This window comes from Prunus avium, chromosome 3 (assembly GCF_965620075.1).
Source record: "Prunus avium chromosome 3, drPruAviu1.hap1.1, whole genome shotgun sequence".
NCBI lineage: Eukaryota > Viridiplantae > Streptophyta > Magnoliopsida > Rosales > Rosaceae > Prunus > Prunus avium.
In genome coordinates this window covers 25,508,136-25,535,250 of record NC_142286.1, presented here as the reverse complement: position 1 = coordinate 25,535,250, position 27,115 = coordinate 25,508,136, and the positions used below count along the sequence as shown (strand labels likewise).

Here is a 27,115-nt window from a genome sequence, read left to right as displayed (position 1 = left end):
AAAACACGATGAAAAGAAGCATGCATGGGCACCTTTAAATGGAGTTTTTGTGTCTTTTCAAAACAGAAGTGTTGTTATGAACATCATGCTATCCACAAGAGTGTTCCCTATCAATGTGATTGCTGACCAAATAGCCAAAAAGAACCTCCACAACATGCACGAATTACTTGAAGTATCGGCCCAGTACCACATCGGTTTCAACCTCCCATTTTTTATCAAAAGGTTTCCAAATATCAATGTCATTGCTGACCAAATATCATGAAATTGTCATAATTGTTAATTTAAATATAAGTTAATTAATTATATCGGGCCCGCCCGGGCTTTTTAAGGGTTTTAAAACAAGGGGCCCATTAGACATCGGGCAGGGCTAAGCCCGCCCATTACATCAGGCTGGGTAAGCCCATAATTAAACAAATCGGGCTGGGTTCGGGCTAGCCCATCGGGCGGGGGCTTTATTTACAAGCCCAGTTGCAATATTTGACAAGTCATAGTTTACTTTGTTGCTCTGGAGAATTTGTGGATCATAAGTCCTTTTGTTGACTGGATTAGTTGACTTGCAGCAAAATTGGGGGGTCTGAAAGGAAGAAAAATACGAAAAGGAAGAAAAATAGGAAACGGAAGGCCAAGTTTGGCTTGTTCTCCTTGCAGCAAATCTTACGTACTCTTTGTTTGAATTTTATGAAGAGATGGATATCGCTAGCAAAAACAACTTCATCATTTCTCAGTTTGTTATGCTTCTGTTATGTCTTACCTTCAATGCTTGTATCTCCATGGCATCTCACACCATCTCTCCAGGCCAATCTCTTTCTGGCAGGCAGAAAATCACCTCTCCAAGTGGCATATTTGAGCTGGGTTTCTTCACTCCAGGTAATTCTCGAAACTATTACATCGGCATTTGGTACAAAAATTTACCTAATCAGACCATAGTTTGGGTAGCAAACAGAAGAGAGCCTGTTTCTAAACCAAGTTCTTCAGTATTGCAACTCCTAGAAAATGGAAACTTGACCTTAAGTAGCCCCTCCACAGTTGCAATATGGTCAACTAATTCAAGATCAAATGTTTCTAATTCTACTGTAGCAATGCTTCTTGACAATGGGAACTTTGTTATAAGAAATGCATTTGATTCATCTGCGGTTATATGGCAGAGTTTCGATCACCCAACTGATACTCTGCTGCCAGGTGCGAAGCTAGGATATAATAATCATAGCAAGCAAGAACTAATTCTTACTTCCTGGAGAAGCCCACAAAACCCCGCACCTGGTCACTTTTCTTATAAGCTACAACAAGGTGGAGAAGGTTTTTCATTGTTCTGGAATGATTATGAATATGTTTTAAGCTATTATACTTTTTCTGGGTATCCTCATAACTTGAGCAGACGCAAGTTAGAAATTAATGGTCAGCTCAATGAATATGTTTGGCATAAAGACATCAGGCGGTGGGAATTAGAATTTTTTGTCCCATTTGAACAATGTGAGGTCTATGCACTCTGTGGTGCTTTTAGTATCTGCAACCAGCAGAAGTGGCCTCATTGTAGTTGCCTGAATGGGTTTGAACCCAAAATCCCAGAAGATTGGAAATTAGGAGCTCACTCAGATGGTTGTGTGCGAAGAACTCGATTTCAGTGCAGTGCTGGGGGATATCACTCATTTTTGGTGATGCCTAATGTTCTCTATCCCAACAATTCTGAGTCTTTATTAGCGGTTGCGAACATTGATGAATGTAGATTAGCATGCTCAAGAAATTGCTTTTGCACTGCTTTTGCTTACGATAACAAGTGTCTGATCTGGAAAGGGGAAATATTCAATCTAAAGCAACTAACACCAGATGCAATATTGTATGGAAACATAGGCAAAGACTTGTATCTTCGAATTGCAGATCCGAATAAGACAGACAGAAAGACTAAATGGATTGTTGCCGGAGTACTTGCAGGGTGCCTTTTTGTTGTAAGTATACTCATGGTATTTATCAGAAGGAGAAAGCCAGTAATAGCATTGGAAATAGTCGAGAATTCTCTATTGTTGTTCAAGTACAGAGATTTAAGAAGTGCAACAAAGAACTTCTCCGAAAAACTTGGGGAAGGAGGTTTTGGTTCAGTTTTTAAAGGGATATTGCCTAATTCGACTGCCATAGCAGTGAAAGAACTCAAAACTCTCGAGCAGGGAGAGAAGCAATTTCGTGCTGAAGTTGGAACTATTGGTGCAATCCATCACATTAATCTTGTTCGACTAAGGGGATTTTGCGCAGAAACCTCAAAAAGACTTTTAGTCTATGAGTACATGCCAAATGGTTCTCTACAATCTCTCTTGCTGCAGAAGAATCCACTAATGTTAGATTGGAAAACTAGATATCATATTGCAATTGGAACTGCCAGAGGATTGGCTTACCTTCATGAGGAGTGCAGAGACTGCATCATACACTGTGACATAAAGCCTGAGAACATTTTGTTGGATGCAGAATACAGTCCAAAATTGGCAGATTTTGGTCTTGCAAAACTCATGGGCAGACACCACAGTCGTGTTCTGACAACCATGAGAGGAACTGTTGGCTATCTTGCACCAGAATGGTTTTCAGGTGAAGCTATCACGCCAAAAGCCGATGTCTTCAGCTATGGCATGTTGCTGATAGAGGTTATATCGGGAAGGAGAAACAGAGAAGGCTTAGATGAGGGGTTAGAAAACTACCGTCCTATCCAGGTTGCAAATGTAGTTAATAAAGGAGAAGATGCTGTTACCTTGTTAGACTACAGGTTGGAAGGCCAAGCTGACAGAGATGAACTCACAAGAGCATGCAGAGTCGCGTGTTGGTGCATTCAAGAAGACGAGAAGGATAGGCCAAAAATGACGCAGGTTGTTCAAATTCTCGAGGGAGTTTCAGATGTTAGTATACCGCCAATCCCACAGTTCCTCCAGCGTCTTATAGAAAGTCCGATAGAAGCCATTAATTCCCAGGAGATTACTTCTAGTTCAGGCTCATGGTCATGCTCTGATGTCCAAAGTGCATCTCAACAAAATGTCAGCAATTGAACGATGAAAATTCATGTGGATGGCACTTGGGGAAGCTAGTCCGTTTTCCCTCTACTTCGTCACTCGCTCCACAAGTTTTGTTTCGAAAATAAATTTTCTCAGTCTCTAATTATAGTAAATTTTCTCACTTATTAAAGTGAGGACTATTTGCACTTTGTATGTACCATTGAACAAAGGCCTCTTCTTCTGAATACGTTCAGCTGATTTTGAAGTATTCTATGCTACATTATCTAATAATTTTAACATGCTTCAATTTTTTTAGGTCTGGGCATCGGGTGATTTCAAATTTAGTAGTTTCCCACGGGGCCTAAGTTGTGGCACACGGGGCAATGTTGCGGTAGTGGTGGATCAAACATATCTTTTAGAGGATCAAGACAATTGAAAGGAATGTCTCGCAGGTATGCTTTGAATCGGATTCAAGAGAACTGGTGCAAAGCATCAAATGGCAACATCACAAGAGGCAGATGGAATTTTGTTGCTTGGATTGGGCCAATACTTGTGTGCTTGGATCAGACACATTCTGAACTTCAATTTGGAGTGCTTAAAGTCGTCATTTGCTTAAGAGAAGCCCAATTTGTAAGCCCTTGAAGTTGCTGGTCATGCTGACCTCGGGATGAGCTATTGTTTCTGGTTGGAAGCTTGGTCATAGTGAGCTAGGCATGAGCTATTGTAGCTGGTTGGAAACTTGGTCATGGTGACATGAATATGAGCTAGGGTTGCTGGTGGGATTTATTGGTGAAGTGCATCAACCAATTCAGATTTTCTAATACAAGTGCATCAACCAATTCATATTTTCTAATACAAATGTTGTATGCATTAGCCATATCAAATTCAGATTTTCACTTCCCCTAGGCCTATAAATAGGGATGTTCTCTAAGCTTGTAAACACACCCCAAGGGGGGGAGCTCTCAAACACTTCTCTAGAGCTCCCTTCCCTTCTCTCCCTCAAATTCTCTTAGTTACATTTTCTAGTTTTCAATTGTTGTAATGAAATATTTGTGCTGAAATTCTCTTTAAGTCTTTCCAAGTTCTACTTTAATTTTCATTGTTATGTAAATTCTTTTCTTTAGTTTCAAGTTTGATTAGTTTCCAAGTTTCAATTATGGTTCATGTTCTTATTCATTATGCTTATAAGTTAATATGCTAGTTTGAATGATTGATCACCATTTAGGCTTGCATGTTAGCTATCTTGGTTTGAATTAAGAGTATACACCATGCTTTAATTCGAATTGAACTATGAATAGGAAGAGTATGTATGGACATTCGACAACAGGGATTAGATACATACTTGGTTGTTTAAAATGTTCTTCTATGCTTAATGGGTTCCTAATGCTTAATTTTAGGTTAGACAACAAATGATCAAATTAGGGAATTAGGAACACAAGGTTATGACCACACACCATGGCTTAATCATACTTTAGCTAGAATCAATCCATTAATCTAAATTGAACTTGGGAACTTATCTGCTTGAATGATGCTCAAATCAACTACTCCACAATAGAGAAGGAGTTGCTTGCTGTGGTTTTTGCTTTAGAAAAATTTCGTTCTTACTGTTGTGTAGATACAGCTGCACCAAAATGGATTCAGTTGCATCCTCAACTTGTGATACTCGCAAGTGCACGAGCCGTTCGGTAGTATAGCGTATGTAAGTGCGAGGTCGATCCCACGAGGATTGGTGATTGAATGATCCAATTCATTTCTCCTACACAAAACAGAAATGAAAAAGAAAGGAAATAAATAAAACAAGGAAGAAAGAAAATAACTAACTCAAGTAGATAAGTTCCCAAGTTCAATTAGATTAACGGATTGATTCTAGCTAATGTATGATTAAGCCATGGTGTGTGGTCATAACCTTGTGTTCCTAATTCCCTAATTTGATCATTTGTTGTCTAACCTAAAATTAAGCATTAGGAACCCATTAAGCATAGAAGAACAATTTAAACAACCAAGCATGTATCTAATCCCTGTTGTCGAATGTCCATACATACTCTTCCTATTCATAGTTCAATTCGAATTAAAGTATGGTGTCTACTCTTAATTCAAACCAAGATAGCTAACATGCAAGCCTAAATGGTGATCAATCATTCCAACTAGCATATTAACTTATAAGCATAATGAATAAGAACAAAAATCATAATTGAAACTTGGAAACTAATCAAACTTGAAACTAAAGAAAAGAATTTACATAACAATGAAAATTAAAGTAGAACTTGGAAAGACTTAAAGGAAAATTTCAGCACAAAGATCTCATTATAACAATTGAAAACTAGAAAGAGAAACTAAGAGAATTTGAGGAAGAGAAGGGAAGGGAGCTCTAGAGAAGTGTTTGAGAGCTCCCCCCCTTGGGGTGTGTTTACAAGCTTAGAGAACTTCTCTATTTATAGGCCTAGGGGAAGTGAAAATCTGAATTTGATATGGCTAATGCATACAACACTTGTATTAGAAAATATGAATTGGTTGATGCACTTGACCAATAAATCCCACCAGCAGCCCTAGCTCATCTTCATGTCACCATGACCAAGCTTCCAACCAGCTACAATAGCTCATGCCTAGCTCACCATGACCAAGCTTCCAACCAGAAACAATAGCTCATCCTGAGGTCAGCATGACCAGCAACTTCAAGGGCTTACGAATTGGGCTTCCCTTAAGCAAATTAAGACTTTAAGCACTCAAACTTGAAGTTCAGAATGTCTTCTTTCTAGCCATATATCATTTGGGCCAATCCAAGGTCGGAGGAGGAAGTTAAGGCCAAAACAAATTGCTAACTCATTTTGCGCGCTGATAAAATCCATCCTGAGTATGGCTCTGTGTTTGCTAGGTAACAGACTCCATATTTATCCAATGGGGCTGAATTTTGGATATGTTATATTACACACCCATTGGAACAACTTTCATGAAGAATGTGGCCTCATCCGAGCTTTGTAGATTGCTGAAACAAAGCTTGCAATATGACCTACGAAACTGGACTGGCAGGGGGCTGTAGCCAAAATGAGTTTGTCTTTAAGCACTTCTTCCCTTTATCCAAATCAGGCTTTAACATGCATGGATTGCATCATTTACTATCCAAAGCCCTCATTATTACCTAAAGCTCAATGAACTGAAAGATAAACACAAAAAGGATTAAAAGCACAAGTTTAACTCAAAAACATAACCAAATCATAAGCTAGAAGGGTACAAAATGATATGTAAATATGCACCGATCAAATACCCCCAAACCTAGATTTTGCTAGTCCTCGAGCAAAACAAAAGGAAAACAAAGATAAAAACAAACAAGAAGTTAACTAGACCACTTTCGTAGGTAACTCGATTACATTGAGCATATGCAACAAGCCTTTAAACCTCTAGGCATCCCTAGTAGGAGGAGTTGTGTCTCCTGAGGGTTTAACAGATATGATACCCACAAACGTTTTACTGACTCTGTAAAACAAGGTAATTAGAAAACTTAAAAGATTTGTTAGTCCTTAAGCAAAACCAAAAACAAAAACAAACATAAATACATTAACAAAAACAAAAAAATAAAACAAAAAGAAAAACAATTAAAAAAATAAAAAGAACTCAAAACAATCTTTCCGAACATTTTCTGAAGAGAAATGACTCATGCACATGACTCAAAAGTTTTTAACAATAAAAGCTCAATTTTGGACATTATTCACAAAGCGGCAAAGTTCAAAACATAATATGCTCAAAGTGTGGTAGTGTGATAGCCAAATGCAACAAATTCTCCAATCTTAGTTTTCACACAATTTCAAAAATCATACAAAGCACAAATTCAACTTCAAATCTCACCAAAATTGTCCTCTCACAAATGAATCACTCGGAAGAGGGCTACAATGCAACACTCAGTTATAAACATGAGATTAGAGTTAAACCATAAGGGACTTAACTCGCAATAGAAAGATGAAGAACTTGCATTAATATGATCTCAAGAAGGATGCCAAACACTTAAAAGTAGAAAAATGAATGCAATTCAACCACATGACATTTAAGATCAATTTAGGTCTTTAACATAGGTTGTAATGGGGCCAAGGGTGTAAGGTGAGTAAGAAATGAAAGGTATGGATAAAACAAAGTCCAAGGAACTCAAAATATAAGAGCATAAAACAATTGTTTACAAGACTTCGAATCATCACAATGAGAATTTATTTTTCTTTTACATGATCAAAACTCCTTATACCTTCATTTACAATTATTCATACTCCTTTCCTTGAATTGAACAAACACCAATTTATTTAGAAGGCCCAAAAATGAAACCCAAAAATGAAATTTCATTCAACCACCATTTAATCACAATTTTTCTCTTTTCTTTTCTTTTCTTTCACCAATTGAGTGATTTTTTTTTTTTATTTTATGTAATATCCCTTCCCAAACTTAGCATGAAAAACACATCCGAATTAGAGCTCATGAGTTCCTTAGAAAGGTAAATTCTTGTTTTTCGGGCTAAGGCGAGGAAATATAATTGGTAAAATGAAAGAAAAGGTTTACATGTAGGCTCAAAATGGTTAACAATGGAAAATCATGCCTAAGCATGCATAAGGTTAGCTTGAAAGGCACAAACGATCCAAAGAGGGCCTTAATATCACTTCTTAAATGTCATGAAATCAAATTGCATAAGAATGAATGACTTTTAAGTGTTCAACCAAATCAATGAATAATGAGATCAAACAACAACTTTGATGACAAGAAAATAAGAGTATGTATATAACACTCATGAATTGAAGTACAAGGCTCAAAAGCTCACTTTATATAGTTGGTTAAATAAGTCTAATTTATGATTCATACAATTCTTTAGATCATGCAAATCCTTTAATTGGAAAATTATGAAACAAATGGCAAGTGCAAAGAAGGTTTCGAACATGTCATGCTAGAACGATGCCAAATTAATTAATTAATTAATTAATATTTTTTACAATAAAAATTTACAAGGCAAAAATAAATAATAAATAAAATTCAATTTTTTATTTAAGTCATGCAACATTTATCACAATCTCATCAAATGTGTTCGGAAAGTGACTAAACAAAACAAGATTCAAAACAAGAAAGAAATTTAAATTTTTTTTTAAAAAATTTTTTTAAGAAAAACCAAGTTTACTTGCTAAACTCCAATACCCCCAAACCTAGAAATGAGCATTGTCCTCAATGTTTAAAAATTAGCCACAAACAATGTCATAACAACAAATGAAAGGTATTAAAGCAAATAAAATATAAAAAAATCACAAAATCACAAAAGAAAACAAAAACAAAATAATTATAAAATAAAAATTACAACACAAACAAACAAAAACAAAAAAAAAAAGAAACAGTAAACCCTAATCACACAATTCTGAAACCCAAAAAAAAATTTTGAAGCCCAAAGCCCACAATTTCGAAACACAAACCACGGTGAATTTAACCCACTTTGAAACCCAAACTAAAGTGAAACCCGACCCACAATTTGTTTTCATTTCCGGCTTTTTATTATTATTTAGTTTTGTAAAAACAAACTATCGAACCGTGATTAGCAACACAAAGAGCGGGATTTTAACATGGGTCATGATGTCTCGGTTCAGTGTAAGGGACCAACAGACAGGGCGAGACACGTGTCATGGAAAGGCGCCGCAGACTCCACAAGCAAAAATTACGGGCTCATGGAAAGGCGCGAAGACTTTACTGAACGCGTTCGTTCAGAAAAGACACGTCGTGATAAATGAGTTGGGTATGGTTGGAAGGCGAGAAGGTTGTGGGACTCAAGGAATGCTGGAGATTCAGAAAATGCTCAGATGCTGTAATGGCTAGGGTTTGTCAAAGACTAAGTCTATAAGAAAGGGTGAAAAAAAATGCAAACTCAGAAACACACAAAAGAGAAAAGAAAGAAAGAAGAAAAGAGAGTGAGAAATCAAATGGCCTCTAACTACCCATTTTCGTTGGATCTCAACCTAGCTCCACCGACTCAGACACGAGGCCAAGCAGCGGCACTAGTATGGATGCCCTACTTTGCTTCCGCACGGGGGCCTGTGACAGTAACTGACTCAATACTCCTGGACAACGATGTTGCCATTGGAGTGGCTAGAAATTTAGTGACTCCTAAAGATATACGTGTGCTGGGGACAAGGGATGACAACCGGGTCGTGAGCGATGCCCTGGCACTGAGCGTGCAGAGTACAGCAACAGTCGCAAGTTTGGGTCATCGCCTACTTGCGAAGTCCCATGAGGTGGAGGTGCTCAAAGCTCAGTTGGCGGCGGAGCGAAGTATGGTTGAAGATTGTCAGAGTGCTATAAAAAGCTTGAAAAGGGAAAGGTCAAGGATAGTGGAGGTGAATCGACACCAGCTAGAAGTATTGCGGGACGAGAATAGAAACCTATCAAAGATGGTAGAGTTGTACTCTCGCGACATGCGAAAACAGCTGGAAGACCTAGACAGACCGGGTAAACGCAAACAAGCAGATCGCGAGAGTAGTTACGCTCAAGCTAAGATTGCGATCTTTGGGAGCTCAAGTGATGAGCCCCAAGAAGCTGTGCGTGAAGCCCCGGAAGAGGACAGCCAGAGGGCCAAACTCAAAGCTCCAATGGTCGAGACACCAAGCACCGAGAAGAAATGATTTCCTACTGTATTATTGTTGTTTTTATTTTATTTTGTTGTTTTTGTATTTTCGTTATTTTGTTTCGGAAATAAAAGAGTAAGGTTGCAGAAAGAAAAAGAAAAAGAAAAAGAAAACACACTTCCCAACTAAAATAAAACAAAGACGACAAACGGAAAAGAAAACACATTTCCCTAACTAAAATAAACTAAAGATGATAGCCGAAAGGGAAAAGCAAAAACACAAAGCTCTAGAAAATGAAAGTAACGGGCAAAAATATTAAACACCAGAAAACACGGAGGAAAAAAAGAAAAGTAAAGTAAAGGTGCTCCCCCTTGAAGCGATTAGGTCGAGCATGCCCGGGAAATCCGAAATGGTGTTGGCTCTCTCTCATCAGCATATGTCTATTTAAACCACACTTCTGCAAGCGGATGATACCCAGCATTTCTTCCTGCAAACTCAAGGAAAAACATCAAAAAATTCAGAAGCAAAACAAATGGCATCCTCATGCACTCACCTTGATGATCTCAACCTTGAGCTCTCACTTGCACCACCGAATGCCCAGCCAAGGGCTCCTCCAAACACTGTCTTTCCAAACTCTTCATATCATCACGGCACGGCCTCAAACTTTGCTGAGGCAATACCGAACTTTTCTGAGGCACTGTCGAATAGAGCAGTGCTGCTAGGAGGCATGATTAGCAACAAGCTCACTCCGACAGATCATCTGCATGTGGCACAGAGGTCTGATAAGGCAGCGGTAGAGGAGTCCCACAATTTAACTGTGCTCCACGCGGTCTCCGCTACCAATTTGGGCATGCGATTACTGGCGAGGACAAGAGAGTGTGCCGCGATGAGCGAGGAAATAGCTTCCTTGAAGGCTATGGTGGCGGACTTGCAGAAGCGGCTCTACTGTGCCAATCAGCACGTGGAAGCACTGCAGAGAAAAAATGAGGACCATGTGGAGCTGCTGCAGATTCTACAAGTGCGAGAAAATAGAGGCAAGCCATGATGATGATGGAGATGAAGAAGATGAAGAAGATGATGATGAAGATGATGATGATGATGTTTTTTTTTTTTTTTTTTTTAATGTTTTTTTTTTTTTGTTTTTTTTTTTTGTTTTTTTTTTGTTTTTTTGTTTTTTTTTTGTTTTTATGCAATGTTTGAAATAAAAATGTGTTTTAACACTCAGAAATAAACTAACTAACCATACCACGTAAATAAATAAATAAACTAACATAACAACACAAAAACAGAAACAAAACAAAAACAAAGACTCAACAGAAAAGAAAACAAAGAAAATAAAATAAAATAAAAAAAACTTAATTTAAAAACACACAATATACAAGCAACTCACGGATGACCAGTTAAGGGCCTCAGAAAACACAGCCAGGGGATCCGGGAAGGTTGGAGGGGTCACAATGGTCCCGCTTAAAACCCAAACTTCTTAGACACCGAAGGTGTCGCCTAAAGAACTCCTAGACACTGTATTAACGGAAGTGCTCACTGGGGTTACCATAAGTCGGCTCATATGAAAATTTTATTTTATTTTATTTTATTTTTAAAATTTTAAGATAAGAAACAAAAACAAATTAAGATAAAATGAAACAACAAACCATACACGAAAATGAACTAAGTACTGTAAACAAATTCAAACAAACAACATAAATTGTTGCACTAAAAGAAACAAACCAAGAAACCAAAGAAAAAAAACAAACAGCACTTTCTATCACCCTTTTATCACCATTTGGACAGATTCGTTTCTATGTTTTTCAGCTTCGACCTCTGTTCAGTTTTTAGGCTATAACTTTCCAACCGTAAGTCCAAATTTTACGTTCTTTATATGGTTGGATTCAGCATAGAAAAACAAAGAACTCAACGCGAACCAAAAGGCAAAAACAACTACGGAAATAAACAGAATTCAAATTCTCAAGTAAGTAAATGTAGCAAGGGTTTGGTCCACGTTGTGTTCTTCATTTTTTCATGCTGAATCCAACGACGTAAAGAACGTTAAATTTGACCAAGTGGTTTGAAAGTTACATGTCAAAACAGATTATATGTTGAAATTGAGCAAAACAGCAATTTGAAACCTCTCGTTTTTTCTTTTCTGTTTCTTTTCTTTGAGTCATTTTCAGTTTTCCTTCCCACACCAATGATAAATCATGAGTCTAACTTCTAATATGGCTCTTAGGAATTTGATAAGCATTGTGTTAGGTCTGAATCTTATTCTTTTGCTAGCTAAGTCTCACATAATTATTCTTGAGCTTTCTATGCACTTTAGCCATGATTATACACCTCTTGCATGTCTTACCCAATTGTATGCATTTTTGCTTGTGTGATTCACTGGAATGTTAAGTTATAACTAAGATATGATTTAGGCCATCTTTGTTATGCCTCTTTTTTTTTTTTTTTTTTTTTCCTCCATCAACCTATACAATACATATTCCATTGTAAACCCCTTTGTGCTCAAACACTTAGCAATTTCTTTCTATCACCTTATCATCCATTAAACATCCTACCATCTAGGGGACATGTAGAGTATGATTGTATTTCAGATTGTAATGTATTCAAGGCAATAAATGAGCTATTAAAAAAAAATTCAGAAGAAAAAGAGAAAAGAAGTGTGGCCAATGTAGTCACGACCCTAGGGTGATATAAGGAGAAATCAAGGTGATCTAGGGTAAAGAGCTGCAAAATTGGGCCAAATATTATACAAAGTGTGTAAATGTCAAAATCAAATTGTGAAGTGATTCAATTGCAAAATCTGGTATTGTGAGCTTTTCAATTTATGTGCCTTACATTTCAAATGTCAATGATCTTGTTTACATGATATGCTCTACTTTGTTCCTTAGACTTTGTGTTCCAATATCCATTCCTTTTCTAACCATTACATTACATCCATGAGTAAAGTCCTATTGATTTTGGTTTAGCTTGGCAAACTTGTGTTCATTCTTGCAGGAATTCATATCGTTGTTTGAGAAGCATGAGTTGTATCTTCATGGCTATTTCACACACACACCTTGAGCATGATTTTTGTGAGATTGTGGTAGCACTTGAATAATGTTTGGAACTTCCTTAGTGCTTGTTTTGTTCCTTGTTGAGCCATGTCTATGAAGTTTAAAATTTCTGTTCGGTTGGAAGGTTAACGTTTTTTGTATTTTGTTTTGTTTTGTTTTGCTTAAGGGCTAACAAATCTATTAAGTTTTCTAAGTACTTTGTTTTGTAGAGTCAGTAAAACGTTTGTGGGTATCGTATCTGTTAAACCCTCAGGAGACACAACTCCTCCTACTAGGGATGCCTAGAGGTTTAAAGGCTTGTTGCATACGCTCAATGCAATCGAGTTACCTACGAAAGTGGTCTAGTTAACTTCTTGTTTTGTTTTTATTTTTTTTTGTTTTTATTTTTATTTTTATTTTTTTTCTTTTGTTTTGCTCGAGGACTAGCAAAATCTAAGTTTGGGGGTGTGATAAGCTCATAATTTCATACATATACATGCCCTATTTACTTACTTCTTTTGCTTAGTTTCTTAGATTTTTAAGTTATTTGCCTCCCTTTGTGTGTTTTGTAGGCAAATAGAGCAAGAGAGCATAATCCATGCAATTCAAGCATGTTAAGGCCTGATTTGGATGAAGGGAAGAAGAGCTTAAAGATAAACTCATTTTGGCTACAGCCCCCTGCCAGTCCAGTTTCGTAGGTCATATTGCAAGCTTTGTTTCAACAACCTACATAGCTCTAATGAGGCCACATTCTTCATGAAAGTTGTTCCAATTGGTGTGTACTATAACATATCCAAAATTCAGCCCCATTGGATAAATCTGGAGTCCGTTACCTAGCAAACACAGAACCATGCTCAGGATGGATCTTATCAGCGCGGAAAATGAGTTAGCAATTTGTTTTGGCCTTAACTTCCTCCTCCGACCTTGGATTGGCCCAAATGACATATGGCTGGAAAGAAGACATTCTGAAATTCAATTTCGAGTGCTTAAAGTCCTAATTTGATTAAGAGAAGCCCAAGTTGTAAGCCCTTGAAGTTGCTGGTTATGCTGACCTCAGCATGTGCTGGTTGGATGCTTGGTCATGGTGAGCTAGGTATGAGCTATCATTTCTGGTTGGAAGCTTGGTCATGGTGACATGAAGATGAGCTAGGGCTGCTGGTGGGATCTATTGGTGAAGTGCATCAACCAATTCAGATTTTATAATGCAAGTGTTGTATGCATTAGTGAAGTGCATCAACCAATTCATCTTTTATAATGCAAGTGTTGTATGCATTAGCCATATTGAATTCAGATTTGTCACTCCCCTCTCCCTATAAATACCACATCCATTCCACATTCAAGACACAACAAATCCTGAGATTCACAACCCCCACAATTCACTCCAACCATCCTCAAACACTCTCAAAATCCCAAACACTCCAACAATCACCAAAACAACTCCAGCAAACCTCTCTTCCATTTCCCTACGAATTTCATCTTCCTTAGCCATCACCACTCACTCAAACTCATCCCAAATCACCTCCATATCCTTCATACATCTTTCTAGAAGTGGGGAAGCTCTTGGAGAAGCATTAGAAGTGGAGAAGCACTTGGAGAAGCCTTGGACACCACAAGAACTTCAGAAAAAGGGTTTTTCTACTCTTATTGTATTCATTATGTTTTCTCATTTCTGTTCAAGTCTCTTTTCCATTATGAGTAGCTAAATCCATAACTAGGGCTTCGATGTAACCTAACATGAATATTCTGGGTTTATAAGTTTGGAGTTTCAAGTTTGATTCAAAAAAAAAAAAAAAAAAAAAAAAAAATGAAGAACACACTTTGTATAATATTTGGATTTCTAAACCCTGGAAAAGTAGCATTCAAATTCTCCTGGAAAAATACTTCTCCACGCAAAAGACCGACATGCTTAGGGACAAGATCTTGTTATTTGCACAGCAAGATGATGAATCGTTTTGTGAAGCATGGGAGAAATTCAATGGGTTGCTCAACCAATGTCCTCATCATGGGATTCCATTGAAGCTTCAAATGCGTATGTTTTATAAAGGACTAACCCCTTCTAGTCATAATATAGTCACCAATTTTGCAGGTGGTTCTTTTAAAACCAAAACTCCAGAAGAAACGTACGAACTCTTTGAGGAGATAGCAATGGAGACCCAACATACGGATACAAGAGGTAAACGTGTTATTAGTGGTTCTAATGATGCTTCTAGTGTGCAGATTTCAAAACTGGAACAAAAGTTAGATGCTCTTCTTGCATTAAACTCAAGAAGCCCTCCGAAGGAAGTGTGTAGCATTTGTGAATCTCATGACCATGCTACCACAGCTTGTCCACTTGGGGCTGGATATCCAGAATTTGTGCAAGAGCAAGCTAAGTTGGTAAATTCCTACAACCAAGGTCCAAGAAATGATCCATACTCTCAAAGTTATAATCCAGGTTGGAGGAATCATCCAAACTTTTCATGGAGAAATACCCAGAATCAAGCAAATCCCCCTTCATTCCAAAGGCCACAACAATCATCATCATCATTGGAAGATATAGTGAAGCAGATGGCAATCAACCAATCCAATTTTCAGCAAACTACACAAGCTGCCATCTCCAAATTGGAAGTCCAATTAGGCCAAATAGCTGCTGAAATAACTCAAAGAGTGCCTGGGAAATGGCCAAGCCAAACTGAGATCAATCCAAAGAACCCAGAAGCCAAGGCCATTCATGTGCTCAGATCAGGTAAGATCATTGATAATAAAGATGATTCTAATCTTTCAAATGATGTTGTGATTGTAGAAAATGAAGAGGAGGAGACCATGGCCACGGAAGGAGAACAACTCAAAACTTCTCAATCTGCTCCTAAGGCCAAATCAGATTCTCAGAAATCCGATCAATTCCAATTGCATAAAAGGGATGACAAATTTGTGCCACCACATCTTCAAGAAGATAGATACGTGCCACCCGCTCCATATGTTCCACAGATTCCATTTCCAGGCCGTCTTAAGAAAGCAAAGCAAGATAAGGCTTTTAAAGAGATTTATGATATTTTGAGTAAAGTTAATATCAATTTGCCTTTGCTTGATCTTATTGAACAGATTCCTGCATATGGAAAATTCATCAAGGACTTGAAAACTCACAAGCTCAATTTCGCTCCAAATGAAGGAGTAAAGCTCGACCAGAATGTAAGTGCTGTATTGCAAAGGAAGCTTACACCAAAACTAGATGATCCTGGCAGCTTTGACATTCCCATTAACATTGGAGGCAAGAAGGTTGGAAGAGCCATGTTGGACTTGGGAGCAAGCATCAATGTTTTGCCATATTCAGTTTATCAAGAGCTTGGCTTAGAAGGGATGAAGAAGACTTCAATGCGACTTGAACTAGCTGATCATTCTATAAAATATCCAAAAGGTATTGTAGAAGATATTCTAGTTCAAGTTAATACACTAATTCTCCCTGCTGATTTTGTAGTGATGGACATGGAAGACAATCCAAATGGAGATCGTGTTGATCCCATTCTCCTAGGCAGGCCATTCATGGCCACTGCAGACACAATCATCAAAGTGAAAGATAGCACTCTCTCCATGACTGTTTTGGGTGAAACTGTTGAATTTAAAATGCTTAATGCTCTATCTCAACCTTCTATCTCTCTTGATTCTTGCTTTTCAATTGATGTTGTGGATCATGAGGTTTCTTCCAAAATTTTGCAGAGAAAGTCTAATGATGCTCTAGAAGCTGTCTTAACACAAGAAGAGGAAGATCTTTGTGAACCGGAGTTCCAAGAAGTGGTGGCTGCCTTAGAAGTGTTTCCGCCATACCCACCATCCTTTAGGCCACCAATCGAGCCTCTTGGACCATCATCCACGAAATTGGAGCCATCCATTGTCATCCCACCAAAGCTAGAACTTAAACCTCTTCCCAATAATCTTAAATATACATATTTGGGTGCTAACGAAACTCTCCCTGTTATAATTGCTGCAGGTCTCTCCTCACATGAAGAAGAGAGCTTAATTAAAGTTCTAAAAGAGCATAAAACAGCCATTGGGTGGACCATAGCAGACATCAAAGGAATTAGTCCAAGCATGTGCATGCACCGGATTTTAATGGAAGAAGACAGCAAACCATCTCGTGATGCCCAAAGGAGGCTAAATCCCAACATGAAAGAGGTGGTTAGAGCTGAAGTTTTAAAGCTACTCGATGTAGGAATCATCTACCCAATTTCAGATTCTAAGTTGGTGAGCCCTGTGCAAGTTGTTCCAAAGAAGTCCGGAATCACCGTTGTGAAGAATGAGAAGAATGAGCTAGTTCCTACACGAACTGTCACTGGTTGGAGAGTTTGCATTGATTACAGGAAGTTGAACACATCCACTAGAAAAGATCATTTCCCCTTACCTTTTATTGATCAAATGCTTGAACGTTTATCTGGCCATGCTTACTATTGTTTTCTTGATGGTTTTTCAGGTTATAATCAAATTCCCATTGCTCCGGAAGACCAAGAGAAAACCACATTCACATGCCCATTTGGTACGTTTGCTTATAGAAGGATGCCATTCGGTTTATGCAATGCCCCAGCAACTTTCCAAAGATGCATGATGTCAATCTTTTCAGATATGGTGGAACGATTCATTGAGGTATTTATGGATGATTTTTCAGTTTTTGGTTCCTCTTTTGATAATTGTCTTCACCACTTGTCTCTAGTGCTTAAAAGATGCCAGGAAACAAATCTGATTTTGAATTGGGAGAAGTGTCACTTCATGGTGAGACAAGGCATTGTACTAGGCCATGTGATTTCAAGCAAGGGAATCGAAGTGGATAAAGCCAAGATCGACCTCATCTCAAATCTTCCACCCCCTACCTCTGTTAAAGGAATTAGAAGCTTTCTAGGTCATGCTGGATTCTATAGAAGGTTCATCAAAAATTTCTCAAGCATTACAAGGCCATTGTGTAATCTCCTTGCTAAGGATGCTGTTTTTGAGTTTAATGAAGCTTGCATGGAAGCTTTTTCTACCTTGAAGAGGGAGCTAACTTCAGCCCCTATTATCATAGCTCCGGATTGGTCTTTACCATTTGAAATAATGTGTGATGCCTCTGACTTTGCTATTGGTGCGGTTTTAGGTCAAAAGAAGAACAAGCTGCCCCATGTGATTCATTATGCTAGCCGGACCTTGAATGATGCTCAAATCAACTACTCCACAACAGAGAAGGAGTTGCTTGCTGTGGTTTTTGCTTTAGAAAAATTTCGTTCTTACCTTGTTGGTTCTAAAGTAATTGTTTATTCTGACCATGCAGCCCTTAGATACTTGCTCACTAAGAAGGATGCCAAACCACGCTTGATTAGATGGATTCTCTTGCTGCAAGAATTCGATTTGGAGATTCGAGATAAGAAGGGATGTGAGAATGTGGTAGCTGATCATTTGAGCAGAATTGTGGTTGAAGAAAAAGGAGGAGCTGTGCTACCCTTGAATGAGACTTTCCCTGATGAACAACTATATGCTGCCCAAGTCAAAGAGCCATGGTATGCTGATTTTGTTAATTATCTTGCTTGTGGTGTTCTTAGAAATGATCTAACTTCTCAGGATAAGAAGAAGTTCTTTTCCATGGTGAAACATTATGTATGGGATGAACCTTTCTTATTCAAGCATTGCCCGGATCAACTCATCAGAAGATGTGTTCCAGAAGAAGAGCAAGAAAGCATACTTAGGCATAGCCACGAATTGGCCTGTGGAGGTCACTTTGGAGCTAAGAAAACAGCACTTAAAATTCTGCAATCTGGTTTCTTTTGGCCCACTCTATTTAAAGATGCATTTAATTTTTGTGTTAAGTGTGATAGGTGCCAAAGGATGGGGAACATAAGTCGCAGGAATGAAATGCCATTGAATAACATACTTGTTGTGGAGCTCTTCGATGTGTGGGGTATTGATTTCATGGGACCATTCCCATCTTCCTTTGGTTATACTTACATACTTGTTGCTGTTGATTATGTGTCTAAATGGGTGGAAGCCATAGCCACCAAAACCAATGATTATAAGGTGGTGCTGAAGTTCTTGAAGGATAATATTTTCACAAGGTTTGGTACTCCAAGGGCTGTCATTAGTGATGGAGGCAGCCACTTCTGTAACAAGCCATTCGAAGCACTCATGAAGAAGTACAACATCACCCATCGAGTCTCTACACCATATCATCCGCAAACTTCTGGTCAAGTGGAAATAAGCAATAGAGAAATTAAGCACATCCTGGAGAAGGTGGTGAACAATACAAGGAAAGATTGGGCAGCCAAGCTCAATGATGCATTATGGGCTTATAGGACAGCATATAAGACTCCCATTGGAATGAGCCCTTATCGTCTTGTGTTTGGGAAAGCTTGTCACCTGCCAATGGAGCTTGAACACAATGCTTTTTGGGCCATCAAGAAGTTAAATTTTGATCTAGACAAGGCAGGCCATGCAAGAAAGTTTCAGCTGAATGAATTGGAAGAAATTAGACATGAGTCTTATGAGAATGCAAAGCTTTACAAAGAACGAACCAAGAGCTACCATGACAGAAACATTCAACGGAAAGAGTTCTCCAAAGGTATGTCAGTTCTTTTGTTTAACTCACGTTTGCGTCTCTTTCCAGGAAAATTGAAGTCTAGATGGCAAGGCCCATTCACCGTGGTCAATGTTTCTCCCTATGGAGCTGTGGAGATTCAAAACCCTAAAGATGGCTCGACTTTCAAAGTAAATGGACAACGTTTAAAGCCATTCTATGAGGGAGTTTCAGCTGGCATCCAAACTGGCCATGTGGTAGATCAACTTCCCTTCGTACCATCAACTTAGCTGATTGCACAATGTCTTGCCAAGACAGTAACTAAGGCGCTTCTTGGGAGGCAACCCATGTGTTCAAGAAGAATGTGCTTGGTAGCAATCGACCTAATCGCATCAAGGGGGAGCATTTCAATCCTTTCTCTTTACTTGTTATTATTTTAAATTTCTGTTTTTTTTTTTTTATAAAAATTTAAAAAAAAAAAAAAAAATTTAAAAATTTAAAAAGATTTTTCATATGAGCTAACTTATGGTAACTCCAGTGAGCACTTCCGTCAATACAGTGTCTAGGAGTTCTTTAGGCGACACCTTCGGTGTCTAAGAAGTTTGGGTTTTAAGCGGGACCATTGTGACCCCTCCAACCTTCCCGGATCCCCTGGCTGTGTTTTCTGAGGCCCTTAACTGGTCATCCATGAGTTGCTTATATATTCATTTTTTTTATTTTTTATTTTTCCTAAACCTTCTTCTAAACTTTTCCCTTTATCATTTGTTTGTTCTCAATCATCTTTTGTATGCTTTCACATTGAGGACAATGTTCAATTCAGGTCTGGGGGGAAGGTTTTCAATTTCAATTTTCTTATCCATTTGTGTTTTCAATTTTCGTTCTCTTGTCACAATTTTTTTTTTTTTTATTTATTTATTTATTTATTTATTTATTTTTTTAAAGAATGTCATACAATCAATGCTATGGAGCTGCTATTTGAGGTTTTCATATCAGAATTTTGCACTTCACAAAGCTTTTGCTCTTAGAATTCTGGTGGCTAAAGTACCACGCTCAAATTCTTGAAGGAAAATAGTGGAGACTACCCTAGTGAGCTATATCGAGCCTAATTGCTTTCTTGAGAGGGTTTAAAGTGTTCTATTTCTCATCCATACTTATTTTCTTCAATTCACTCTAATTGATCTCATTATTCCATTTTGATTGAATACTAAGGATGATTCTCTTTTGCAGATATCATGTGCTTGCTCTCATTCATGAATGAACTCATTGAAGTGATGCTAGGCTATGTGTGCATAACCATTCTATGTGCTTTCTTTTCACCCTACCTATATGTGTGTTCCATCAACCCTCTTGAAGCCAAACACTTAAAGCCTTTTCTTCTATCACCCTCATCATTTCCCTACCTTTGTATCTCAATCTGAGATACTTGACCTATTGTAGCCATACCCTATAGCTTAGAAATATACCAAGGTGTGCCAAGATAAAGTTTGAAGCAAGGAAGTTGCAGCCATGTACCTAAATAAAGATGATGTGAATCTGTGCAATGAAGTTAATGAAGATGCATATCAAATCAACGAAGATGAAAGTGTTTCGATTTGATCTAAGTGTGAAAAATAAAGTCTATGCCAGGAGATACCATGAAGTTTGCTGCCATGCCAATCTAAATCAATGATGCCTTGCAGATTAATGAAGCATGCAACCTTGGTATGTTCTTAAGTTATTTGTTTTTCCTTCCAATTCTTCCATTTCCCCTAAACCTTAGCCTTTCATTACGACATTGTGAAAGACCTAGCTGATCTTTGAGGATGTATTCATGGGTGCTGGTAAGTATGTGTGTATCTCTATTCTTAGTATTTAATTCCTTTCATGAGATCTAACCAAATTTGTGCTTCTATTTCATACACTCACTTATGCTTTCTTGAGAGAATTAAAACATAGGTTCTGAGTGATTGAGTGTTATCTGTGAGAATTAGAGTCGAAGCATGTTCTCTATTCAAGGTTTGAGTGTGCTTGCTTTGAAACTGTGTGCCTTTGAGCTATAGCTTCCACTTGTACACACTGATTGATGACCTATCTTGGCAACTCTATGGTGTTGGAGGTATGACTAAAACTTTCTTTCATTTTCATTAGTTGATTTCAAAGTTGTTTTTCTAACCATTTTGTTTTGAAGAGTTAGAAAAACGTTTGTGGGTATCGTATCTGTTAAACCCTCAGGAGACACAACTCCTCCTACTAGGGATGCCTAGAGGTTTAAAGGCTTGTTGCATACGCTCAATGCAATCGAGTTACCTACGAAAGTGGTCTAGTTAACTTCTTGTTTTGTTTTTATCTTTGTTTCTCTTTTGTTTTGCTCGAGGACTAGCAAAATCTAAGTTTGGGGGTGTGTTAAGCTCATAATTTCATACATATACATGCCCAATTTACTTACTTCTTTTGCTTAGTTCCTATAATTCTAAGTTATTTCCCTCCCTTTGTGTGTTTTGTAGGCCAATAGAGCAAGAGAGCATAATTCATGCAATTCAAGCATGTTAAGGCCTAATTTGGATGAATGGAAGAAGAGCTTAAAAGACAAACTCATTTTGGCTACAGCCCCCTGCCAGTCCAGTTCCGTAGGTCATATTGCAAGCTTTGTTTCAGCAACCTACACAGCTCGGATGAGGCAGCATTCTTCATGAACGTTGTTCCAATGGGTGTGTACTATAACATATCCAAAATGCAGCCCCATTGGATAAATATGGAGTCTGTTACCTAGCAAACACAGAGCCATGCTCAGGATGGATTTTATCAGCGCGCAAAATGAGTTAGCAATTTGTTTTGGCCTTAACTTCCTCCTCCGACCTTGGATTGGCCCAAATGACATATGGCTGGAAAGAAGACATTCTGAACTTCAATTTCGAGTGCTTAAAGTCCTAATTTGATTAAGAGAAGCCCAAGTTGTAAGCCCTTGAAGTTGCTGGTTATGCTGACCTCAGCATGTGCTGGTTGGATGCTTGGTCATGGTGAGCTAGGTATGAGCTATCATTTCTGGTTGGAAGCTTGGTCATGGTGACATGAAGATGAGCTAGGGCTGCTGGTGGGATCTATTGGTGAAGTGCATCAACCAATTCAGATTTTATAATGCAAGTGTTGTATGCATTAGTGAAGTGCATCAACCAATTCATCTTTTATAATGCAAGTGTTGTATGCATTAGCCATATTGAATTCAGATTTGTCACTCCCCTCTCCCTATAAATACCACATCCATTCCACATTCAAGACACAACAAATCCTGAGATTCACAACCCCCACAATTCACTCCAACCATCCTCAAACACTCTCAAAATCCCAAACACTCCAACAATCACCAAAACAACTCCAGCAAACCTCTCTTCCATTTCCCTACGAATTTCATCTTCCTTAGCCATCACCACTCACTCAAACTCATCCCAAATCACCTCCATATCCTTCATACATCTTTCTAGAAGTGGGGAAGCTCTTGGAGAAGCATTAGAAGTGGAGAAGCACTTGGAGAAGCCTTGGACACCACAAGAACTTCAGAAAAAGGGTTTTTCTACTCTTATTGTATTCATTATGTTTTCTCATTTCTGTTCAAGTCTCTTTTCCATTATGAGTAGCTAAATCCATAACTAGGGCTTCGATGTAACCTAACATGAATATTCTGGGTTTATAAGTTTGGAGTTTCAAGTTTGATTCATGATTCATGTTCTTATTCATTATGCTTATAAGTTAACATGCTTGTTTGAATGATTGATCACCATTAGAACTTGTTTGTTAACTATCTTGGTTTGAATTAAGAGTATACACCATGCTTTAATTCGAATTGAACTATGAATAGGAAGAGTATGTATGGACATTCGACAACAGGGATTAGATACATACTTGGTTGTTTAAAATGTTCTTCTATGCTTAATGGGTTCCTAATGCTTAATTTTAGGTTAGACAACAAATGATCAAATTAGGGAATTAGGAACACAAGGTTAGGACCAAACACCATGGCCTAATCATACTTTAGCTAGAATCAATCTTTGAATCTGAATTAGACTTGTTACTTGAATCTTTATAACCCAGAATTGAATTGTTATGGTGATTCGAATGCACTAGTCTCAAAATCTGTTTTCCAACTCTTAAAACCACTCTTTGTTACATTTGTTTACTTGTTTTTGTTTGCAATTTCATTTTGCTTCTTTTGTTCAACAATCACAACCACTCTTGTTTTAAATTCTGTTTTAGACATAACCTCTTACTTTATTGAATTTGGTAATCTAAGTACATAACTAGTTTTAACTTCTCAGTCTTCGTGGGTACGACCTCGTACTTGTCTTGCTATACTACTAATTGCCCCGTACAATTGCGAGTTAACATAATATTAACAACAAATTTTGGCGCCGTTGTGTTCTTCATACATATACATGCCCTATTTACTTACTTCTTTTGCTTAGTTTCCTAGATTTCTAAGTTATTTGCCTTCCTTTGTGTGTTTTGTAGGCAAATAGAGCAAGAGAGCATAATTCATGCAATTCAAGCATGTTAAGGCCTAATTTGGATGAATGGATGAAGAGCTTAAAAGACAAACTCATTTTGGCTACAGCCCCCTGCCAGTCCAGTTCCGTAGGTCATATTGCAAGCTTTGTTTCAACAACCTACATAGCTCGAATGAGGCCACATTCTTCATGAAAGTTGTTCCAATTGGTGTGTACTATAACATATCCAAAATTCAGCCCCATTGGATAAATCTGGAGTCCATAACCTAGCAAACACAGAACCATGCTCAGGATGGATCTTATCAGCGCGGAAAATGAGTTAGCAATTTGTTTCGGCCTTAACTTCCTCCTCAGACCTTGGATTGGCCCAAATGATATATGGCTGGAAATAAGACATTCTGAACTTCAATTTCGAGTGCTTAAAGTTTTAATTTGATTAAGAGAAGCCCAAGTTGTAAGCCCTTGAAGTTGCTGGTTATGCTGACCTCAGCATGTGCTGGTTGGATGCTTGGTCATGGTGAGCTAGGTATGAGCTATCATTTCTGGTTGGAAGCTTGGTCATGGTGACATGAAGATGAGCTAGGGCTGCTGGTGGGATCTATTGGTGAAGTGCATCAACCAATTCATCTTTTATAATGCAAGTGTTGTATGCATTAGCCATATTGAATTCAGATTTGTCACTCCCCTCTCCCTATAAATACCACATCCATTCCACATTCAAGACACAACAAATCCTGAGATTCACAACCCCCACAATTCACTCCAACCATCCTCAAACACTCTCAAAATCCCAAACACTCCAACAATCACCAAAACAACTCCAGCAAACCTCTCTTCCATTTCCCTACGAATTTCATCTTCCTTAGCCATCACCACTCACTCAAACTCATCCCAAATCACCTCCATATCCTTCATACATCTTTCTAGAAGTGGGGAAGCTCTTGGAGAAGCATTAGAAGTGGAGAAGCACTTGGAGAAGCCTTGGACACCACAAGAACTTCAGAAAAAGGGTTTTTCTACTCTTATTGTATTCATTATGTTTTCTCATTTCTGTTCAAGTCTCTTTTCCATTATGAGTAGCTAAATCCATAACTAGGGCTTCGATGTAACCTAACATGAATATTCTGGGTTTATAAGTTTGGAGTTTCAAGTTTGATTCATGATTCATGTTCTTATTCATTATGCTTATAAGTTAACATGCTTGTTTGAATGATTGATCACCATTAGAACTTGTTTGTTAACTATCTTGGTTTGAATTAAGAGTATACACCATGCTTTAATTCGAATTGAACTATGAATAGGAAGAGTATGTATGGACATTCGACAACAGGGATTAGATACATACTTGGTTGTTTAAAATGTTCTTCTATGCTTAATGGGTTCCTAATGCTTAATTTTAGGTTAGACAACAAATGATCAAATTAGGGAATTAGGAACACAAGGTTAGGACCAAACACCATGGCCTAATCATACTTTAGCTAGAATCAATCTTTGAATCTGAATTAGACTTGTTACTTGAATCTTTATAACCCAGAATTGAATTGTTATGGTGATTCGAATGCCCTAGTCTCAAAATCTGTTTTCCAACTCTTAAAACCACTCTTTGTTACATTTGTTTACTTGTTTTTGTTTGCAATTTCATTTTGCTTCTTTTGTTCAACAATCACAACCACTCTTGTTTTAAATTCTGTTTTAGACATAACCTCCTACTTTCTTGAATTTGGTAATCTAAGTACATAACTAGTTTTAACTTCTCAGTCTTCGTGGGTACGACCTCGTACTTGTCTTGCTATACTACTAATTGCCCCGTACAATTGCGAGTTAACATAATATTAACAACAAATTTTGGCGCCGTTGCCGGGGATCGGTAACATTGTTTGATTCTATTTGGCTTTCCTACTTTATTTTTTTTTCTTAACTAGACAATTTCAAGTTTTAAAGTTAATGACGTTAATGGACAAGTTGTGTTTGTAGTCCAACAGAAAAGGACAATTGCCCAACAAGCAAGAGAACTGGGTTTAAGTCCCAGCTTACACAACCCATTGGTGCTTGTTGCTTTGAAGCATGAAATTGGACGTGTGTTGATTTTCCTTTTCATTTTAGTTTTTTTTTCCTAATCCTTTAACTCTGTTTCAAGTTTTCTATATTTGTTTTAAGCAATTTATGACAGCTCAATAAAGAGGGAGAAAGAAGGCAATTTCAAAGATAGGAAGTGTGGGGTAGTGGGAGAAGTCGCGACCTCCAAATGCATCACGCTCGACCTAATCGCTTCAAGGGGAAGTATTTCGATCCTTTCTCTTTACTTGTTTTGTTTTTATTTTAGTAATTTTAAGTTTATGTTTCTTTTATATAAAATAAAAAAAAAAATTAAAAAGATTTTTTATATGAGCTGACTCGTGGTAACTCCAGTGAGCGTCTCCGTCAATACAGTGTCTAGGAGTTCTTTAGGCGACACCTTCGGTGTCTAAGAAGTTTGGGTTTTAAGCGGGACCATTGTGACCCCTCCAACCTTCCCGGATCCCCTGGCTGTGTTTTCTGAGGCCCTTAACTGGTCATCCTTGAGTTACTTGTATATTTGTGCGTTTTAATAAATTAAAAAAAAAATTATTCAATTTGCAATTTGAAACCTCTCGTTTTTCTTTTCTGTTTCTTTTCTTTGAGTCATTTTCAGTTTTCCTTCCCACACCAATGATAAATCTTGAGTCTAACTTCTAATATGGCTCTTAGGAATTTGATAAGCATTGTGTTAGGTCTGAATCTTATTCTTTTGCTAGCTAAGTCTCACATAATTATTCTTGAGCTTTCTATGCACCTAAGCCATGACTATACACCTCTTGCATGTCTTACCCAATTGTATGCATTTTTTTGCTTGTGTGATTCACTGGAATGTTAAGTTATAACTAAGATATGATTTAGGCCATCTTTGTTATGCCTCTTTTTTTTTTTTTTTTTTTTTTTTTTTTTTTTTTTTTCCTCCATCAACCTATACAATACATATTCCATTGTAAACTCCTTTGTGCTCAAACACTTAGCAATTTCTTTCTATCACCTTATCATCCATTAAACATCCTACCATCTAGGGGACATGTAGAGTATGATTGTATTTCAGATTGTAATGTATTCAAGTGGTAAGTATTCCCGCCTGTCACGCGGGTGACCCGGGTTCGATCCCCGGCAACGGCGCCAAAAACTTGTTGTGTAGATACAGCTGCACCAAAATGGATTCAGTTGCATCCTCAACTTGTGATACTCGCAAGTGCACGAGCCGTTCGGTAGTATAGCGTATGTAAGTGCGAGGTCGATCCCACGAGGATTGGTGATTGAATGATCCAATTCATTTCTCCTACACAAAACAGAAATGAAAAAGAAAGGAAATAAATAAAACAAGGAAGAAAGAAAATAACTAACTCAAGTAGATAAGTTCCCAAGTTCAATTAGATTAACGGATTGATTCTAGCTAATGTATGATTAAGCCATGGTGTGTGGTCATAACCTTGTGTTCCTAATTCCCTAATTTGATCATTTGTTGTCTAACCTAAAATTAAGCATTAGGAACCCA

General features: G+C 37.8%; 2 protein-coding genes and 1 non-coding gene across 5 annotated transcripts; 2 read left to right on the top strand and 1 right to left on the bottom strand.

Annotated features, from left to right (window-relative positions):
• Positions 1–564: 564 nt before the first annotated feature.
• Positions 565–23,850, top strand: LOC110746121 (G-type lectin S-receptor-like serine/threonine-protein kinase At2g19130). 3 transcript variants are annotated; one of them, XR_015834338.1, is made up of 3 exons: positions 565–3,179; positions 3,286–3,421; positions 23,561–23,850. XR_015834338.1 is itself a non-coding variant. In XM_088249885.1 (2 exons), the coding sequence occupies exons 1-2, from the start codon at positions 687–689 to the stop codon at positions 3,021–3,023; spliced, it is 2,025 nt and encodes a 674-aa protein (XP_088106011.1). In that variant the 5' UTR covers positions 565–686; the 3' UTR covers positions 3,024–3,240. The 3 variants fall into 3 exon arrangements, 2 of the variants coding, with proteins under 2 accessions (XP_088106011.1, XP_088106012.1); XM_088249885.1 differs by lacking the exons at positions 3,286–3,421; positions 23,561–23,850 and having other exon boundaries at positions 565–867; positions 1,180–3,240; XM_088249886.1 differs by lacking the exons at positions 3,286–3,421; positions 23,561–23,850 and having other exon boundaries at positions 738–867; positions 1,146–3,240.
• LOC148295798 (small nucleolar RNA R71) lies at positions 14,473–14,579 on the bottom strand. Its single transcript, XR_015834865.1, has one exon. It is a non-coding gene; the product is annotated as a small nucleolar RNA R71 (small nucleolar RNA).
• LOC148295797 (uncharacterized) lies at positions 17,308–20,184 on the top strand. The gene is made up of 4 exons (XM_088250592.1): positions 17,308–17,714; positions 18,105–18,237; positions 18,373–19,289; positions 20,121–20,184. Exons 1-4 carry the CDS (start codon positions 17,308–17,310, stop codon positions 20,182–20,184), a joined length of 1,521 nt encoding a protein of 506 aa, XP_088106718.1.
• Positions 23,851–27,115: the final 3,265 nt, after the last annotated feature.

What these genes read in the sequence shown, in the direction of transcription:
- LOC110746121 (XM_088249885.1), top strand. Translation starts at nt 687, where the DNA reads ATGGATATCGCTAGCAAAAACAACTTCATCATTTCTCAGTTTGTTATG. An exon ending in GCTGGGTTTCTTCACTCCAG is followed by an intron (nt 868 to 1,179) that starts GTAATTCTCGAA and finishes CTCTGCTGCCAG; the next exon opens with GTGCGAAGCTAGGATATAAT.
- LOC148295797 (XM_088250592.1), top strand. Translation starts at nt 17,308, where the DNA reads ATGGTGAGACAAGGCATTGTACTAGGCCATGTGATTTCAAGCAAGGGA. An exon ending in GTGATTCATTATGCTAGCCG is followed by an intron (nt 17,715 to 18,104) that starts GACCTTGAATGA and finishes TGCTTGTGGTGT; the next exon opens with TCTTAGAAATGATCTAACTT. An exon ending in GTAAATGGACAACGTTTAAA is followed by an intron (nt 19,290 to 20,120) that starts GCCATTCTATGA and finishes TGGTGGCTAAAG; the next exon opens with TACCACGCTCAAATTCTTGA.